Genomic DNA, 20,575 nt, shown 5'->3' on the forward strand with positions numbered 1-20,575 from the left:
ATGTTACAATAGTCCAATAATTACTAAAAATTAATCCATCAAAAGATAAAAATTCACATAAGTTCAAACTTTAAAATATAAAATATACAAAGAAATCCTGAATTTAAACCTTGTTTTAAACTTAAACAACTAGAATTATGATAAGATCTATATCAGTCTTCCTCTGAGTCACCCTTCAAGTTGCTTTCAACCTCTATGTTATTGTTTGAGTAGTCATCTTCATCTCTGCTAGTACCATCCTTAAAAAAAAAAAAAAAAACACATTAAACATGAGTTAAAATGAAACAATTAAAGTGAATTTGTATTTGTATCAATGCTTTAATAAATAACTACACATATACTAAATCTAATCTAATCATATAATAATATATCATAAACAACAGTAAACACCTTAGGTCTCGAATAAGCTATAAGTAAGGAAAACTGTATTGCAACTTACCTTTTAGTAAAGAGGTTTTGAGACTGGTTTAAAAGTCAAGTTTGCCATTCACTGCTTTGTATTTAAAACAGTGTGCAACATCCCTACAGACTGCTTATGAAGGCATAAAGCGACCACATGAGCAGTCTAAAGCTCCATATATCATCAAATTGCTGGTTAGAGTTTAGACCACTTCCAAGCCATCATATTTTGTTCTTGTTTTGTCATGTGAGTGGCATTCTTCCATGCCCTTTCTCTTGTTGATGCTGGGCTCTGATTCCTTGTCTCTTCCCTTCAACAAATGAGGTTTGAGCTTATTCACATCAGATAATTGAACTGGTTTCAAAAAGAACTCTTCTGCTCCTTCGTCCAAGCATCTGATCAAACCAATTAGACCATGTTAGATTAAAAACTGAATCAAACAATTCTCATTTTTTTTAAATTTAAAACTAAATGCATTTTTCAGTAACTATATTAAAACAAAAATGTATGTTATTCCCTTTACCTGTTGATCCTTGATGGGATGTTCTTTGAGGACATGATCACTACTGGTATATCTTTAAGAGATTTAGATTCCTGCAAATCAAATAAAATCGCAAAAAGATTTTAGTTTGCTTCCAAGAAATTTGATTAAACTATGCCAAAAGTGATGACTAAGACATCAAATTTGAATTGATCAAACATAATGTATAGGCCATATTTGATGCACTAAATTCTCAAAAAAGGAAGAAATAAAATAAAATTCTTTAAATTCCATATCTGTAGGTGGAGAATAAGTCAGCCCCACAGCTACAATATGAAAATCAATTAGAGGTATGCTAAGTCATTGGGGGATGCATATTTGGCTTGGAAATTTTCAAATCGAATCTCAAATCCAATACAACACACCAAAGTGTGTGTACTACACAATAGAACATGATTATGATTCTTCTGGTTGGCAGGAAATCACTTTCAATGTATCACGTGCACAGAAATACGAAATGTGAAATCTGAAATCAGCCACCATCAAATCAACAGATAAATGAAAATTTTAAAACAACTCAAAACTCCTGATAGTTGTAAAGCCCTTACACTCTCACTTTTCCTATTTATATGCAAGAACTATGGAATTTCATGATATTGAATAAGAGAAAGTTTGGTCCAAAGAGGGGCTAACTTAATTACAACAACATATGATAATGTTAGGGGAAGAGTTTCATTGAGATTTGTTTACTTTAAAACATTACTTTAAGTCATACACTTGCTTGCATTAATCCTGACCCTTCTCAACTACCCTGACCCCTTGCAATCAAAAGACATTCCTTAAAATTGAGTATATAACCATAAAACTTTAAACTAAGTGCCTAAATTTCCCCCTTTACCAACATTTTCTCAGCAACCAACCAAAATGTTTTAACTAACTAAACATTTTAATAAAACCCCAGCCAAAAAAGTTCAAACACCGAATTTCCCCCAACATACCCATATGATTCACATGCAATTAAGTGACTTAAAGCCTCACAAACTGCATAAACGAAGAGAACACAACCAAATCACAAGGATCCCATCACAGAACAGGGAGTACAAACAAACCACACCATTTTAATCACGAAATTAAAAATACCCAAATCACTACTCAAAATCTCAGATGCCACAAACCACATATCTTAACTCGTAAGTCTTAACCACAGATCATATCGCAAAAATTATTATAAAATAAATTTTTTTTTTTTAAGAAGAAGAAAAAAAAAAGAGAGAGAAAGAATAGAGTGATACTTGAGTTCGGCGGAAAACCAAAGCAATGGGCTGAGGAAGGCAGCGGCGGCTTTGACGATGAAACCCAGAGAAACCCAGAGCTTGGATCGACGATGAAACCCACGAAATCCAGAGAAACCCAGGCTTGTCGGCGTTGGGTGAGCGGTGAGATGGAGGACTGGGCGGAGGCGTGGATCGGCGGCTTGGGGCTTGGGTCGGCTTGGGACTTCGACGGAGTGGGTCAGTAGTGGGCCGGTGACGTTGAGGCCGGCGGCAGTGAGACAGAGAGGTGAGAGTTCAGAGGGAGTTGAGAGAGGGGTTGGAGAGTTCAGAAGGAGTTGAGAGTGAGAGGCGAGTGATAGATACGGTTTAATAAAAAGAATAGGAAAAAAAAAATCAACAAACATATAGTATTTTTATTGGGTGGAGAGTAAAAATTATAACTATAGCTTCACTGTAACACTGTTTTAGTATATAGTGGTACTAAGAATAGCTTTTTAGTACCACTATTGCTAGTGCTCCAAGGATTCTTATTTATTATTATATTTTTAACTTATAAATATGCTCAATTTTGGGAATAGATGCATATATTAAATATATATTTTTATTATATTAAGGTAGAGATTTCATTTGCCTTTCACAAAATATATATATATATATATATATATATATATATATATATCATTTGCCTCATGATATATACATAGGCAATTGTAGATGTACACAAGTTAAATTTTGTCAAAAAAATAGATATACAACATGTTTATTTAGAAGGGGACTATCTTTCAAAATAATTTATGGTTTGAAAGTATTTAAAGTCCATCTTATTTATACTTTATTTTTTTTAGAAGAAATATTATTTATACTTTTTTCTATGAGAGAGATTCAAATTTTTTTTTTAGAAAATTTCAACCTATGACGTCTACTCCCAATGATAGCTCTTTATCATTAGACCAAAGACACCAATCAGTTTTTGGTGTAGGTGGGAATTGAACCCCAAACTTCTTATACGACCATCAGAGACTTTACCAGTTGAGCTAATTGGAACCCACAAGAGAGATTCAATCTTATTTATACTTGACTTAAATAAAAAGATATAAATACTTGGCAAACTCATTAATCCAATATTTTAATCACAAAAGGCCGTAAAGTTCAAAATTTATTGATGACATTATTAGTAGTTGCACACACTATGTAACAAGTTTTGGACTTCCAATATAAGTCCTTGTTCTACTATTTTTTAATGTTCCTATAATCAAAACTTGCTATGTATTTATTTAACTTTCTTTATAAAATAACTAAAGTTTTTAATTGAAAAAAAAAAGTAAATATGTGGCATATCATGATTGGTAAAATTAACTTTAGTTTGTTTAAAAACTGAGGAGGTGAGCCTTGACCATGTCAATGGCACATTACCTGAGGAGGTCACACTGTAGAGGAAGGGCTTTAGGGAGGAGGTCAGTCTTGTCATGTCTGAAGGGAAGGAAGCTACTACCACATTTATTGCACCTCACCAAACCCTCTGACTGCATTTATGTGGAGAAGACCCCCGAACAGTGCTGTCTAGGTAACCGCAACTCACGAAAGGTTTGGGGAAACGTCTGATGGGACAAGCACTCGAGTTGTGGTCTACGTGATTAACAAATGGATGGCCAAGATTAACGGAAAATGGCTATATAATGTAAGAAACCTTCTAGAGGAAAGAGAGAATCTAAGAATCGGTGGAGAAAACATTGTAGCAACAAGAACTGGAATTGTAATCAAGTCTAGAGAGTCCTCGATGGTGAACTTCCCCGATGACACTACAAGCCCTCGGGTCACCGACCTTGCCATGTTCGTGCCCTATGCTCACTTCCCTCATTGCCGGTCAATATTTAGGCCAACCACCTAAAACTCTCTAGGGGTGGTGTCCCTTTGCCTCACCTCGACCTCAGGGTTGGGCTTACTATGATAAGGTTTGGGGTCAACTCCCCCTACGCATGCCATAGCGAATTGTTCCAATGGGCCTTGGGTCTTATTTTGGGTTCTAATTAAATGGGCCTGCACAGGCCTTCTAGGCCCAAACCCCTACACATGCATTTAGAATAATACATGTGCTTAGATATAAATGGTTTTGATTTTATAGGGGGAAAATGTCATTACTTTAAATTCTTTTTAAAAAAACCCATGACTAGCGAGGGTTAATGTTGAGATAAAATAAAAATCTCAATGTGTGAGGGCTACCTTGGTCACTCTTATGTGTGATACATGGGATGCCTACTAGTATCTTGTTGTTAAAAGAGATTTTTCAAAAATCAAGGGGAAAAAAATCGATTTTAAACAAAATTTTAAAGGATGTATATTGAATTTTTTGGTCAAGGTAGTCAAAGTTTTTTCCTAGGGGATAGGTATAGGGGCGCAAAGGCAACTCAACATAATTTGGTGCTTAAGATGAAAATTCATGTGAAGCATTTTATATGTAAATATTAATTAAATAAAATTATTTAATACTAATCAAATCAAGGTTAATTTGACACAATATAATTAAATACTTAATTTGAAGAATATTACGAACTTAACTAATGTTAATTTTATATAGAGAATTTAATATCATAGTTGAACCATAAATTTTGATAAAAAGAAATAAAAATATATGTCAATTAAAAAAATACTTTATTTTCGATATATGACAATGTATAGTTAAGTAAAATCGTAATCTAATTTTTAATTTTATTACTTGTTTTTGAGAGAGAGAGAGAGAGAGAGAGAGAGAGATTAATCTATAATTGGTGATTTAACACATTTGTAACATTTTTTTTTGAAACATTTTAGGGTTTCAATTGGGTTAGGTTGCTATTGGTCTTGTATTTCAAAAGCCTTGATAGAAATGAAAAGGAAAAATGCATTAATGGTACTAAAAGATGTTCACAACATAATATGAAAATGATTATGATCGATAAATTTCAACAACCTAATTATGAATGTTTAAATGTTTTTTTTTTTTTTTTGTGATAGGTAACATGTCAATTTTTAATCCTATAGTAAATTTGTTTTATCTTTAGTATCACTAATAATAATAAAAAAGGAAAACAACCATTATATACACACACGCGCACACACACACACCTACACATATATACATACATACATATACACATACACACATATATAATTTTATAAAATTTTGAGCCTTTTATAATAGGGGACAATGCCTTTTTTCTTAGGAGTAAAATTTTGAGCCTTTTGTGGTGGGGGCCTTAGGCTAGCCCTGCAGGGGCACAGGTCTAGAATTTGACAGTTTTGAAAATGGCACCAAATTCAAAGTCCAACCATTGGATGGGAAGAGCACGGTAAAGAATGCGTATTGGTGAAATTAGGGTGTAATTGGATGGTTTGATTGTGAGAGCAGATCAATCAAAGTACGGGTACACGACATGTAACCTTCATGCGCCAATTTAGATTCCAATTCTTACCATTGGATTTGCATAGCATGGTAAAATATTGGTGTTGATGAAATTTAAGCTCAATTGAACAACCAAATTGAGCTCAGATTAAACCATTTTTACATTTAAGCATACTCATCATTTGTTTTAATATTTTTTAGTTAAACTATATTGTTATTTTATAGTATTTGATTATACCTCACTATGGAAAATTTTCATATTGTTCTTTTAAAATATGACATATAATCTTTTTTATTATCTAATTTTGGGGAGCTATTCAATTTATGAATTATATCTAATTTATTTCATTAATTAACCTATGTATTTCATATACATACTCCTATTTGTTCTTGTTTATTATAAAAAATTATACTAGTTGCTTAAACTTTAGACCTTATAAACTTCAATACACATGCTACTACATATATTCTAAAATTTAAATTAACAAAAAAAATTTCTTATAACACACAATTTTTTATAAAACTTTAAACCTTAGCCCCACATGTCCATCAATTCCCTCTAATGCCAATACCCATTTTTTCCTTCTAAATTTTTTTCACTTTTCCCTCCAACACTCCCTACTCCCAACTTCCTCGGAGCACAATTCTCCTTTCCCTCTAAATTTTTTCACTTTTCCCTCTAACACTCCCAACTCACGCCAACTGACAACACGAACTGTGCGGCAAGACACCAAAAAAAAAAAAAAAAACAAAAGAGAAAAGCGACTAAAGATCAAGACAATTGAAAAAAATAATACCTAAGTGAGACCTGGGAGAGTGAGAGGCTGGCAGCGGCAGCAGAGCAATAGCAGAAGTAGAAATTGGAACCCCACAGGTCTCTCAAAATTATTTTTTATAAAAGTAACTATCCTAATAAATATGAATTTATTTAAAAGTAGTGCTAATTTTCTGTGTCAGTGTTTTGAAATTTCTGTGCGGAGGCATATTTGAAATTTCTGTGTCAGAGTTTACCTGATAATTGCCTTGAGGATATGGAGCTTATGGTTGATATGTTTGATAAAACTTGCATTAATCACCTAAGAATGGTATATTCCACCCGCTTTGAGCAGATTTCATATACAGAGGCTGTTAAACTTCTAGAAGAGGCTGTGAAAAGTGGCAGGAAGTTTGAGAATAAAGTTGAATAGGGGATTGATTTAGCATCCGAACATGAAAGGGCTGTGACTGTTTTTTATGGGTTCTTTGTGCTTGAATCGTGGTTGCTGTGATGTCTTGGGTTTTCTTTTCTAATTTTGCAAATCCTTGATAGAGGTGAAGTTTGAGAAGCCTGTCATCGTCTATAATTACCCAAAAGATATCAAGGCATTCTACATGAAGGTTAATGATGACTGTAAGACAGTGGCTGCTACGGATGTCCTTGTACCAAAGGTACATTGTCTTATTCTACTTGTTTATTGTTTGATTTCCATGTACTTGATTCTAGTTTTAATTTTTGCAGCATCTTTGTATATGAACAAATTGATATTTGTCGTTTATTTCAGGTGCGTGAGTTAATTGGAGGAAGCCAAAGGGAGGAGCATTATGAGGTTATTCAGCAGAGGTATGATAATTGTTGTGCTTGATTTGTGATTTTACGGGATGGGAATATCCAAGAGCTGCAAAATTTGTTTCACTACTCATTTTTCCCTAAAAAATTGATATTTATTTTCCTCAATTAGAAGTTGATCCATGGAAATAATTTTTCCTTGAATTAGTGAAAGCAATTTTGTTGGGATGCATTATTTTCTATACAAGAGATGAGGACCCTCGCGAATAATTTAGTATTCGTAAGGTATATTTTTAACTCACAAGAAATAAACCTTTTGCAAGGAATTTTTATTGTCCCTCGGAAATAATTTGGTGGGAACATTTCCCTCCAAAATTTTTAAAATTTTAATGATTATTTGTGAAGGTCGATCCTAGCCCTCGCAAATAATTTAGTATTAGTGACAGCATTTTTTTAACCGTCACAAATAATACACTTTTTGCGAGAGATTTTAATTGTCCCTTGCAAATAATATGGAGGGAAAATTTCCCTCCAAAATATTAGTATTTGTGACGGCTATAGCACATTATTGCGACAGCTTTTTTTGTTGGTCGCAAATATTTCACATTTTACCAAGTATTTGTAAGGGCTTTATTTTGTCATCACAAATAATATTTTTTGAGAGGGCTTTTTGGGTCCGTCAAAAATTCTTAGTCGCTAATAGACATTTTTTTTGTAGTGATAATATTTTGAATAAATAAAGCTTATGGTAAGTCTCAATGCAGTATCCAACTTTGAAAGTTGCAATTGTAAAAATCCGTATCAATTGTAATAAAACACCATATTTTTACACAGAGTAGAGGTGCACTGTGCACATACTAGCTACGAGCCACTAAATTTATGTGTGAACTGATTGCAAGCATTATGTTAAATTTAAAAAAAAAAAATAGAATTTTCTACAGACCACTTTACTGATGGCCACACTAATATTGCATACTTCTTTTTTTTTTTTTTTTTAATACAAACTAGTAAGCTACCCGTACTAAGCACGGATAATGTTGTAATATTTTATATAAGATAGTTTTGGATAATATTGTATATGTATTATAGCATGATTTTTGTAAGTGCACAATTGCACCTGGCCCCAAGAACAGTTACGGGCTCAGGCCCAATGAGCCTTAAACAATATGAATTTGTAGAGTGTGGGCTTGAAACCCAGGTTAGAAGTGTCTGAGGATTAAATGACAAGCCAAAGATTGCAAACACTTGAAAACAACAAGGAATATTGTAAATCAACCTGCTAGGACGTAAGCCGAGAGCTGTTCTTATATTCTCTCTTTCTCTTTTTTCTTTTTCTTTTAGATTACAAAAAAGGGAGCCCCCATTCCTGTTCTAGGTTGCTCCTTAAATACTCCTCTTTTTGATACTTTGTACACGTGTTGCCCCAACTCCCCCTTAGCCTAGATATTTCTTTTGTCAGTGCCTTTGAATAGTAACCAGAAGTTTCCCTTCCACTGTTCAGGTGTCACTTCCCCATTAATGCGGCCAGGGTGGTAGGTGCAGGGTCTTTAATGTGGAGGTGGCAGCCTTTATCTTTGGTATTTCTCTAACATTGGTGCTTCTAGGACATTCAAGGGTTCACCCCCTTTAACCATTGGTCTTGACCATGTCATTCCCTAACCTTTACCATGAAGTCCCGGGTTCTCCGGTGTCCGTCCGAAGGGAAATTCACCCTCGGCTGGATCCTCGGATCCTCGGCGTATGGGCCGACCCGTAGTACTAACAAGTTCTAAACCCAAGAGCAGGTCGGCCTTCTTTAGCATGGCCTAAAGGCCCACATCCCCATCAGGGTCTTTTTACTCCCCACAATAGCCCCTCAAAACTCTAATTTTCAACGTCCGAGGAGAAAAATAGGGTTTTGATCTGACGAGAACCTACTCCACACACTTTGTGAGTGATTGCACGTGTGGAAATCGTTTCGCGTCCCAGAAGATGCCACTTGGCGGTTTTATTTTCAAAAGCGCGCGCATTTATTGCTGTAAGCTATACTTTGTCCCCCACGTTCAACGGCGAGATGGGTATCCAACGGTCCTCGTTACTCCACGAAAATTTGGGCGGGACGAATATAATTTCGAGGCCGCTTTTCCGCACATCGTGACGCTTCGGGAACCTGCGCCTTCATTTAATTCCCCAGGGGCTAATCCCATCAAAACATCAGCAATCATACTTTACCTGCAGAAAACCGTGGAAATTTGCACACCTTCAACTTTGTAAGTTCTTGCTCTCTCTATTCTTAACCTTTTCTCCTCGGATATAATCCTCGGCTGTCCTCGTAGATATTCTCCCCTTTAGAGTTTAGCCTTTCGTTCTTTTCTGATAGGTAGGTTTAAGTGTCTAGTTGATACCGCCGCTGGAATGGAAGGCTTCAGAGCCAAGTATAACATTCCCGGCGATGTAGGTTTAAAATATTGCCCGGCAGAAGCCGTGGCCGGTTCTAGAAAAGAGGGAGAGGTTATCATTCCAATTATAGCCTTTATAGAGGGTGGGATGACCCTTCCAATGAAACCTGTAACTAGGGAGTACCTTCGCAACCACCGGTTGTGTCTCGATCAGTGCCTCCCAAACGTTTTTAGAGTTTTGGGTAGCGTCGATGCTTTAAACAAGCAAATGGGTCTAAACCTCACCTGGCACGATGTCGTCTTTCTGTACGAGTCCCATAAACTCTCCAACGTAGGTTACTACATTAAATCCCGCTCTAGCGTCGTTAGGCTAATCTCCTGTCTGCCCAAATCCAACAAAGGTATGAAGGATGACTACCTGATCGTCTCTGGGAACTGGCACGACGGCCTCCACTGCCCAGTTGAGTGGGGAGATCCAGGTGTGACACCTTAGGATTAACCTCCCCATCTCACAACTTCCTTTAATACTCACAAACATGCACACTAACATGTATTTATATTTGTTTAACTTTATCACTTGCTGTGTGAATCTGACCATGTTGTTCACTTTCACGTCTTTCTTTGCAGATAAGCAACACGTGCGTCCACGCTTGAGCCACTGCAGCGTTGCCGATCTAAACCGAGTGCTTCGCTCCGAGGTGTTTGTCAGCGAGGACTTACAACTTAGAGCTGCTCATCTGATTCTGGGGTACACTCCCATCTCTTCGGACTTCCAGGAGATAGAAAACGCCATAGTCGCGGGTGACCGAAGACGAAGGAGAATAAACGTAGCCCGGCCCCACTTTTTGGACGACCACGATCTCCCTGACGCCCCTCACACCGTTTTGTACAACCAGCCCATAGCGGCAATTCCCCTCGCCGTGCACTCTCAGGCAACTGTTGTTCCAGAAGAGCAGGTGTCTTCTTCTCATACACTAGACGAAGAGATAGATCAATTCCAACTTGAAGACACCAAAAGACCTCGAGGGAATCAGTTCATCGTACTTTCTGACGAGGAGGAAGAAGCCACCGAGGCCTCTGGAATTGCAGGGTTTGTAGTTGCCCGACCGGAAGACGAATCCGAGGAAGACATGGATAGGATGCAGGATCTCCTAACCAAGAGAGGTGCGAAGGTCGCCGAGAAAAAGACGGGGGCATCCCAAGCTCTTCCATCTTTGCCACCTCCCCCTCTTCCAGCCGAGCCAAAACTTCCAGTCGAGGATCCCAAAAAGAAGAGAAAGGGGAAGGCCGAGGGGACGATCAGCAAGGACCCCAAGAAACCACGACAACAACCTCCACCGGTTCAGCAGCAGAAGCTGGACAGAGGCAAGGGTAGGGCCCGCTCAGTTGAAAGCGGGGAGATTAGAGAAGTGGCCGAAGTGCGCCGAGCACCGGCCAACTGGGCCCCTGACTTAAGGTTGGACGGCGCGCCTATTTCCTGCCAGTCTAGTATTAGGGCGGTCCAGCAAGGTCATGCCCATCACTTGGCAGAAGTGTTGGAGCGCCCTCTTCTGCTGCCCAAGGACATGGAAACCTTGGAAAAAATGAGCCAACCACAACTATTCCTCTCTTTAAAAAGGGACTTAGCGCTGGTAAGTTTACCCCTTTTTAGGAAGATTCCACTTTTAAAAATATTCATAAGTTTTTTACTATTCCTGATTCCATCATACTTTGTTACAGGCCATTCAGGAGGTCTTTGTAGCCGAGAAGTTCATAGAAGACACTCGGAAGAAGGCCAGAACTGAGCAGGAGATTAGGATGGAGACTGAGAAGTCCTTGGGCACAGCCCTTGCTGAGAACGAGAAGCTTACCTCGGAGGTGGCTGATCTAAAGAGAGAGAAGAATGGGGCCGAGGCGAATCTGAAGACCATGAAGACCCAGATAGAAGGGCAGCACAAGCTCTTTCGCGAAAAAGATGATGAGCTCTCCCGAGCCCAAAGGGAACGCTCAGATTTGGAAAAGGAACTTGCGCTGATGAAGGAAGAAGCCAGCTCATTCCAACACTCTTTACAGGCTGCCAAGCAGACGAGCTACGAGGAAGGGGTAGCAACCACCGAGGAGCAGCTGACAGAGGTCTTCGCGGCTTTGTGCCGGGAATACTGTCAGAAAGTCTGGGGGGAAGCCCTAAACGTAGTTGGAGTTCCTCTATCCTTGGATCTGAGGAAGTCTGAGAACGTTTGGCTTCCCCTGGAGATACAGGAGATTGAAGAGGCTCCTGCTGCTACTCCTACCCCTGAGTCCACTCTCCCTGCTCTGCCTCCGATGGTCCCACAGCTAATTCCAGATCCTACAGAACCTTCAAGTTCCAACAAAGAGAAGGAAGGAGGCGGGGATGCAAAGAAGGACTTGAGCCAGAAAGTGGAACCCAACGTCCTTCCAACGAAGACAACAGACAAAGGAAAGCAAGTCCTGACTCCCTTTGAGCTGGAGTTGAGAAAGACCGAGGCCACCAGTACCTCTCAGCAAGACCCCCCTCCAAAAGCTTAGGACCTAGCTTTAGGACTTTTTTTTTTCTACATCTGGATTAAATATGTAATGCACATTTAAGTGATTAATGAAGAACTATTTCGTTTGATTCTCATTTATGTCGCATCCATTTTACTTTATTCTTGTTATATTGGTCATAAAGATTGCCATTAGTACATGGTCAAAAAGGGGCAGAGCAAACAAATCTAACTTCAAGTTTTGCACAATCATAACCTCCACGCAGTCATTCGCGTGTTATTAAAAACTTAATAAAAAGTGATATGGCTAATATGTTTAAACAATGCCTTGGTTAAAAAAGAGAGACCTCATATAACGATTAAAACCTTATAATGTGTAGCATTGTTTTTAGTAGGATGTAAGATCCGAGGACCACTCCTTCCTCACATAAATTTGCTTAATACTTTTAAAGAAATAAAACTTAAGATCCGAGTTATTGAACGGTAAGGCACTAACTCCCAGACACAATAAGAAGTTAACTTTGATCAAGTTTATAGTCCGAGGACAAGACTTAACTAATTTTCCATTTGATTCTTTAGACCATTAACTTCAAATGTTAATTTTCCCAAAGTAGGAGGTCCGAGGACCCGGCATAACTAAGGTTCTGTTTAACAAATGACAAGACATCAATTTCCACAAGGTTTGTGGTCCGAGGACTACACTTAACCAAGTTTCTGTTTGATTCTTAAGAACAATAGCTTCAAATGTTAATTTTCCCAAAGTAGAAGGTCCGAAGACCCGACATAACTAAGGTTCTGTTTAACAAATGACAAGACATCAATTTCCATAAGGTTTGTGGTCCGAGGACTACACTTAACCAAGTTTCTGTTTGATTCTTAAGAACAATAGCTTCAAATGTTAATTTTCCCAAAGTAGAAGGTCCGAGGACCCGACATAACTAAGGTTCTGTTTAACAAATGACAAGACATCAATTTCCACAAGGTTTGTGGTCCGAGGACTACACTTAACCAAGTTTCTGTTTGATTCTTAAGAACAATAGCTTCAAATGTTAATTTTCCCAAAGTAGAAGGTCCGAGGACCCGACATAACTAAGGTTCTGTTTAACAAATGACAAGACATCAATTTCCACAAGGTTTGTGGTCCGAGGACTACACCTAACCAAGTTTCTGTTTGATTCTTAAAAACAATAGCTTCAAATGTCAGAGATACTCATAACTTTAATATGTTCACTGACAAAAGCACATTTTATTAATAATAATACCTTCTAATATTGTTTACATTCCATGGGCGTGGTACAATTTTTTCATCTAGGTCAGCTAGCCGATATGACCCTATGCCGGCTACTGAAACAATGCGATAGGGGCCTTCCCAGTTGGGTCCTAGCTTACCCCAAGCTGGGTTCTTAGAGGTGCCCACAACTTTTCTTAGTACGAGATCACCAGGTGCAAGTGGCCTTAGCTTCACGTGGGCATCATATCCCCGTTTTAGCTTCTATTGATAATAAGCCATTTGGACCATAGCTGCCTCGCGCCGTTCCTCAAGCAAATCTAGGCCTTTCTCCAGGAGTCCCGCGTTATTCTCTGGATTAAAAGAGCTCGTCTTTAGGGTGGGAAAACTAGATTCCAGAGGTATCACTGCCTTGGCTCCATAAGTCATAGAGAATGGCGTTTCTCCAGTGGACCTACGCGGTGTGGTCCGATACGTCCACAGAACATGAGGGAGCTCTTCTACCCATCTGCCTTTCGCATCGTCCAACCTTTTCTTCAGCCCACTGACAATGACCTTGTTAACGGCCTCAGCCTGCCCATTTCCTTGAGGATAAGCTGGGGTGGAATATCTATTTATGATACCCATGTCACCACAATACTTCCTAAAAACCTTACTGTCGAACTGAACACCATTGTCCGAGATGAGTGTGTGTGGTATACCGAATCTAATGATGATGTTTTTCCAGAAAAACTTCTTGGAGTCAACATCTCTAATATTTGCTAAGGGCTCGGCCTCAACCCATTTAGTGAAATAGTCTGTTCCCACGAGAAGCCATCTTTTGTTACCTGTTGCCCTCGAAAATGGCCTAACTATGTCTAGTCCCCACTGTGCGAAGGGCCAAGGACTGGAAAGGGGGTTAAGAACTCCTCCAGGTTGATGAATATTAGGGGCGAACCTCTGACACTGATCACATTTCCTGGCATAGTCTTGAGCCTCCCTTTGCATATTGGGCCACCAATAACCCTGAGTCAGAGCTCTGTGGGCTAAGGATCTTCCCCCAGTGTGGCTGCCACAAATCCCTTCATGCAGTTCTTCTAGAAGCCCTTCCGTTGAGTCAGGGTGTACACACAACAAGTACGGTCCTGAAAAGGATCGTTTGTACAGTTTCTGGTCCTCGGACAACCAGAAACGTGGCGCCTTTCGGCGTATCTTATCTGCTTCAGATTTGTCCTCAGGAAGGACATCATTCCTAAGAAAAGATATGACCGGGTCGATCCAACTAGGTCCAGGCCTTATTAGATGGATGCGAGGCGTGTTGGCAATGACAAGAGAGGGTTCTAGTAAATCCTCAACGAGGATAACCCTAGGTAAACCTTGAGCCGAGGACGTTGCCAGCGTGGCTAAGGAGTCTGCATGGGTGTTTCCGCTCCGAGAGATATGAGTTAAGGCGAAGGAGTCAAATTCAGTTTGCTGGCGCTTGATCTGGGCCAAATATTCCTGCATCCTTGGATCTCTAGCCTCCATGGTCCCCGTGACCTGGCCGACCACCAGTTGAGAGTCCGAGAAGACATGGACTTCCTTTCCACCCATTCTATGCACCATTTTCATGCCTACTAAGACCGCTTCGTATTCGGCCTCATTATTAGTGGCCGAGAATGCCAATCTCAAAGACTTTTCGAAAACAATTCCCTCGGGGGATGTCAGGACAAGTCCAACACCTGACCCTCTCTGATTGGTTGCCCCATCCACATACATTTCCCAAATCGGAGATACCGCAGCTGTGATCACACCAACTAATTTTTCACCCATGTGGGCCTCTTTTAGAGTTTCTTCCAGCAATGGCTCGGCGAATTCCGCCACCAAGTCAGCGAGGACCTGGCCCTTCACCAAGGTGCGAGGCTTGTATTTAACATCAAAAGCCCCCAGGATGGTCCCCCACTTTGCTATCCTTCCTGAGTAGTCGGCGCTACGCAGCACTGCCTTGAGGGGCAATTGGGTCAGAACAACCACTGTGTGGGACTGAAAATAATGGGGAAGCTTTCGCGTGGCATGAACCACGGCTAGGAGCGCTTTCTCTAAGGGTTGATAACGCACCTCGGCATCACCTAAAGACTTAATAACGTAATATACCGGTCTTTGCACCCCATTATCATCTTTTATCAGGACCAGGCTGACCGCGTGGACGGCCACTGCCAGATAAGCAAACAAAATCTCATGTGCCTCCGGACAAGACAGAATAGGTGGCCGAGAAAGATATTGCTTGAGCTGTTGAAAAGCTAACTCGCAGTCCTCGGTCCATTGAAACCCTTTCCACTTATTCAACAGTTGGAAGAAAGGACGACACCGGTCAGCTGACCGAGATATGAACCTATTCAAGGCGGCAATCATTCCCGTTAACTTTTGAATTTCTTTTGGGTTCCGAGGAGGCTGCAAGTCCTGAATAGCCTTGACCTGCACCAGATTTACCTCTATGCCTCTATGAGTAATCATGTATCCCAAGAACTTTCCAGACCCCACGCCGAAAGAGCACTTTGAGGCGTTGAGGCGCAACTTGTACTTTCTCAGTATCTGAAAAGTGTCGGCCAAATCTTTCACGTGTGAGGGTATTGTTTTGCTTTTCACCACCATATCGTCCACATATACTTCAATGGTTTTCCCCATTTGCTGTTCGAACATTCTGGTCATCATCCTTTGATAGGTAGCCCCAGCATTCTTCAAGCCGAATGGCATGACCTTATAATAATAATTCCCCGTCGGTGTAATGAAGGCAGTCTTCTCCTGATCCTCTAAGGCCAAGGGAATCTGGTGGTAACCCTGGAAGGCGTCCAAAAAACTCATCCGAGGATGTCCGACAGTGGCATCCACCAGTTGATCAATACGTGGCATTGGGAACGAATCTTTAGGACAGGCCTTGTTCAGATCAGTAAAGTCCACACATACCCTCCACGTTCCATTTTTCTTTCTAACAACAACAGTATGAGCCAACCATTCGGGGTAGAAAACTTCTTTGATAGCCCCCGCCCTTTTGAGTTTAAGAACCTCTTCCTTCACAGCCTCAGAATGTAATCTGGAAGATCGCCGAGGTGGCTGCCTCCTCGGAACAATAGCTGGGTTGACATTTAAGTGATGACAAATGAAGCCCGGATCCACGCCTGGAGCTTCATAAGGATCCCACGCAAAAACATCAACATTGTCCTTCAAGAATTCTAACAATTCCATCTTCTCTTGGTGTGGCAAAAGTACACCGACTTGGAAGAATCTCTCTGGGTCATCGGCTACTGGAAACTTCTCTAACTCCTCGCAATGTGTCTCATCTCCTGTCACCATTCCAGATGAATCAGGAGCCGTTAACTGCTATAAGTCTTTGGTGATTAAAGCCGAAGACTTGGCTTCTGTCTGATGTAGTACCGCAGCCGATATGCACTGCCTGGCTACCGATTGGCTGCCGAGGATTTTCTCAACACATTCCCCCGAGGGGAATTTGACTTTAACGTGTAAGGTAGAGGAGACAGCCCCAAGTGCGTGCAGCCAGGGCCTCGCAAGGATGGCTGTATATGGAGAGTACGCGTCAACCACAATGAAATCCACCTCAACCGTTTCTGAGCCGGATTGAACGGGTAAACGGATCTGTCCCTTCGGCACAACGGCTCTCCCTTCGAAGCTTATAAGCGGCGAGTCGTAAGGAGTTAGATCTTCCAACTCCAACCTTAGCCCCTTAAATAGATCAGGGTACATGATATCTGCACCGCTGCCCTGATCTATCATCACTCTTCTCACATCATAGTTCCCTATCCTGAGGGTGACCACAAGAGCATCGTCATGGGGCTGGATAGTCCCTACCTTATCCTCCTCGGAGAAACCTAAGACGGGCAAAGTGCCCTTCAACCTCTTCGGCCTGCTACCCACATCCTCGGCCTGAGGATGGGAAACCGCCATCACCCTAGTGGGACCTGAGCCGGTCCTACCAGGTGCAGCGAAGATAACATTAATTGTTCCCAATGCTGGCCGAGATGAATTGTTCCTCTGGTTGTTTGAGCCAACTTGACTGACCTGCCCAGTGGGCTGACACAAGTGCTGCTTCAACTTTCCCTCACTGACGAGCTGCTCCAGATGGTTCCACAGGGTCCGACAGTTCTCGGTAGTGTGGCCCACATCCTGATGGTACTGACAAAAGAGGTTTTGATTTCTTTTCGCAGGGTCCCCTGCCATCTTGCTGGGCCATCTGAAGAAGGGCTCTTTACGAACTTTCTCTAGTAACTGATGCACTGGTTCTCGGAACACAGTATTTACAGCCTGAGGTGCTGCCGAGATGGATTGCCCGAAGTAATCCCTCATCGGCTTGTTGTTGTGATATCTGTCCGACCTGAAATCCCTTCTTTCCTGCGGGATAACCTTCTCCTTTCCCTTCCCCTGCTGCTGGTCTTCCTCTACCCTTTTGTACTCATCAATACGATCCATAAGGCGGCGTATGCTGCGGACGGGCTTTTTCGTCAAAGACTTTCTTAGGTCGTGGTCAGTAGGAAGACCTACCTTAAAGGTATTAAGCGCCACCTCATCAAAATCACCATCTATTTCATTAAACATTTCCCAGTATCGGTCGGAGTATGCTTTCAGCGTCTCCCCTTCTTTCATGGCCATGGATAGCAGCGAGTCCAATGGCCGAGGGACTCTGCTACACGTAATGAACCGCGAAGCGAATGCCCTAGTTAGCTCCCCGAATGAGCCTACAGACCCCGATTTGAGACCGTTAAACCATCTCATAGCCACAGGTCCCAAGCTGGAGGGGAAAACTTTACACATCAGAGTCTCGTTGTGAGAGTGCACTGCCATCCTCTGGTTGAAGTGACTCACGTGCTCCACCGGATCAGTCCGGCCATTGTAGATGGTAAAGGTGGGCTGGGTGAACCTCCTAGGAAGCCTCCCCCTCTCAATCCTCCGTGAAAACGGAGATTTGGAGAGTTGGTGTAACGCCCTACTCATAGCGTCGTTGCCTAAGCCCCTAGAAGGAAGATTCTTGCGTCTGCGAGCTGGCCGGTCGTCCTCCTCACCGGAGGACACTGAGCTGGCAGGTGAGCACGATCTCGAACTGTAGCCAGCTCGCCTATCCTCTTCCGAGGAAGGATTAGGTGAGGATGATGAAGGCCTACGTCTGGCGCGGCGTAGCTTTCTCTTTAAACGGTTGATCTCCTTCTGCATGGCTTTAGAACCGTCCTCCTGGGGGGCGCTACCCCCACCATGAGTATGGCTGGCGCCTGGGTACTCTGTATGGACACTTCCCTCACGATCCCTTCGATGTTCAAGACGCTCGAAATGGTCCTCCGGTTGTGATCCCTGTGACTCTGCATGGTGAGAGCCTAAGCCTACCATAATATCCCTACCTCTTCTAGACTAGATTTCCCACAGACGGCGCCAATTGTAAGTGCACAATTGCACCTGGCCCCAAGAACAGTTACGGGCTCAGGCCCAATGAGCCTTAAACAATATGAATTTGTAGAGTGTGGGCTTGAAACCCAGGTTAGAAGTGTCTGAGGATTAAATGACAAGACAAAGATTGCAAACACTTGAAAACAACAAGGAATATTGTAAATCAACCTGCTCGGACATAAGCCGAGAGCTGTTCTTATATTCTCTCTTTCTCTTTTTTCTTTTTCTTTTAGATTACAAAAAAGGGAGCCCCCATTCCTGTTCTAGGTTGCTCCTTAAATACTCCTCTTTTTGATACTTTGTACACGTGTTGCCCCAACTCCCCCTTAGCCTAGATATTTCTTTTGTCAGTGCCTTTGAATAGTAACCAGAAGTTTCCCTTCCACTATTCAGGTGTCACTTCCCCATTAATGCGGCCAGGGTGGTAGGTGCAGGGTCTTTAATGTGGAGGTGGCAGCCTTTATCTTTGGTATTTCTCTAACATCGGTGCTTCTAGGACATTCAAGGGTTCACCCCCTTTAACCATTGGTCTTGACCGTGTCATTCCCTAACCTTTACCATGAAGTCCCGGGTTCTCCGGTGTCCGTCCGAAGGGAAATTCACCCTCGGCTGGATCCTCGGATCCTCGGTGTATGGGCCGACCCGTAGTACTAACAAGTTCTAAACCCAAGAGCGGGTCGGCCTTCTTTAGCATGGCCCAAAGGCCCACATCCCCATCAGGGTCTTTTTACTCCCCACAATTTTTATAGAACTTTATTAGTAATAAGTTCATCATAAAATGCAAAAATTATAAATTGCACACACATTATCCATTATAATTATTCAATTAAAATAATGAGAATTTTTTTTTAAAAAACAAAAACAAAAACTTTTGAGGACTATTATAGAATAAAAGTTTATATAGATTGTGTCTTTCTCTTTTTCCTTAATTCTCAAACAAAATACACATCTCAAACACCCACAATCAATTACATCATTTACAAAATTCACAAATCCACAATGTTCAACCTTAATTTCAAAATTGTAATTGTTGTTGTCATTCGATATAAAATGCAAGCCCCCTTCTTTGGTTGTAGTCAACTCTGTTGGGTTAAAAATGAATTGAACCCTTTGCAAATTAATTAATTACCCAAGTTAATTAATTAGCCAAATTACATGCAATAGCGTGGTAGCACAAATAAATCACCAAATAACTAAATGCAGTGGAAAATAAATTTGACCGGGTGAATGTAAGGTCACCACTCCCGAGAATCCACTATTATCAATTACAAACGGTTACAAGTATAAAGAATCTTACCAAACCCTTTGGCCTATCTCGAAATATCAACCTACAGTTGAACCCTTACGCCAATACCCAATTGGATTTATATTGTAGCGGCAATCTTTCTGTTCAATGCACGGATCCCAGTACGTGACTAACCAATAATACATGGATCCCAATACATGACTAACTCCACCAACTTGAAGAAGATGTTGGCTGCAAAGTTCAATTCATCAACAATGAAGATCAGAATGCTCCTTGGTCACAAAACCCTTGGGGCAAAGACGCGGTAGCTTCTACCGAGAGAATGATGAACTAAAGCAATTTTTGCCTCCGGTCACACAATACCTTTAGGGATATATTTCCATGTGCGACGGCCTTTAAAATAATCATTATATATGTCTAGGGTTTGAGAAAAGAAAACCTACACAAATACATAGGGATATGCGTGTAATTAGATCTGGAATTTCTAATTTCGTTATCTCGACAAATACAGCTTGTGTCAAGCTTCAACATTTAATCTCGATAGAAAGGATTCTGTCGAGCTTTAATGAACAACACTTCTTCACTTGTTTCTTGATCAGATTTGCATGACTTCAATACTTAACTTGAACATTTGTTTCTTAAAATACTAAACCCATCCTAAATCTACCCAATTACAAGTAAAGTGCGTTTTGTCAAAAGATTAGCCAATTTACATCAAATATGTCCCTAACAATCTCCCCCTTTGGCAATCCGT

General features: G+C 41.0%; 2 protein-coding genes across 2 annotated transcripts; one reads left to right on the forward strand and one right to left on the reverse strand.

Moving 5' to 3' along the window:
- Window positions 1–471: 471 nt before the first annotated feature.
- LOC142617642 (two-component response regulator ORR9-like) lies at window positions 472–2,449 on the reverse strand (the record flags this gene model as incomplete). The annotated part of the gene is made up of 3 exons (XM_075790587.1): window positions 472–795; window positions 924–994; window positions 2,174–2,449. Coding segments are annotated over 3 exons (540 nt in total), but the record flags the coding sequence as incomplete, so codon positions are not given.
- Window positions 2,450–6,616: 4,167 nt separating this feature from the next.
- Window positions 6,617–7,156, forward strand: LOC142615591 (asparagine--tRNA ligase, cytoplasmic 1-like). The gene is made up of 3 exons (XM_075788332.1): window positions 6,617–6,689; window positions 6,844–6,962; window positions 7,076–7,156. The coding sequence occupies exons 1-3, from the start codon at window positions 6,617–6,619 to the stop codon at window positions 7,154–7,156; spliced, it is 273 nt and encodes a 90-aa protein (XP_075644447.1).
- Window positions 7,157–20,575: the final 13,419 nt, after the last annotated feature.

The sequence above is a fragment of the Castanea sativa genome, chromosome 11, assembly GCF_040712315.1.
Source record: "Castanea sativa cultivar Marrone di Chiusa Pesio chromosome 11, ASM4071231v1".
Classification (NCBI taxonomy): Eukaryota; Viridiplantae; Streptophyta; class Magnoliopsida; order Fagales; family Fagaceae; genus Castanea; species Castanea sativa.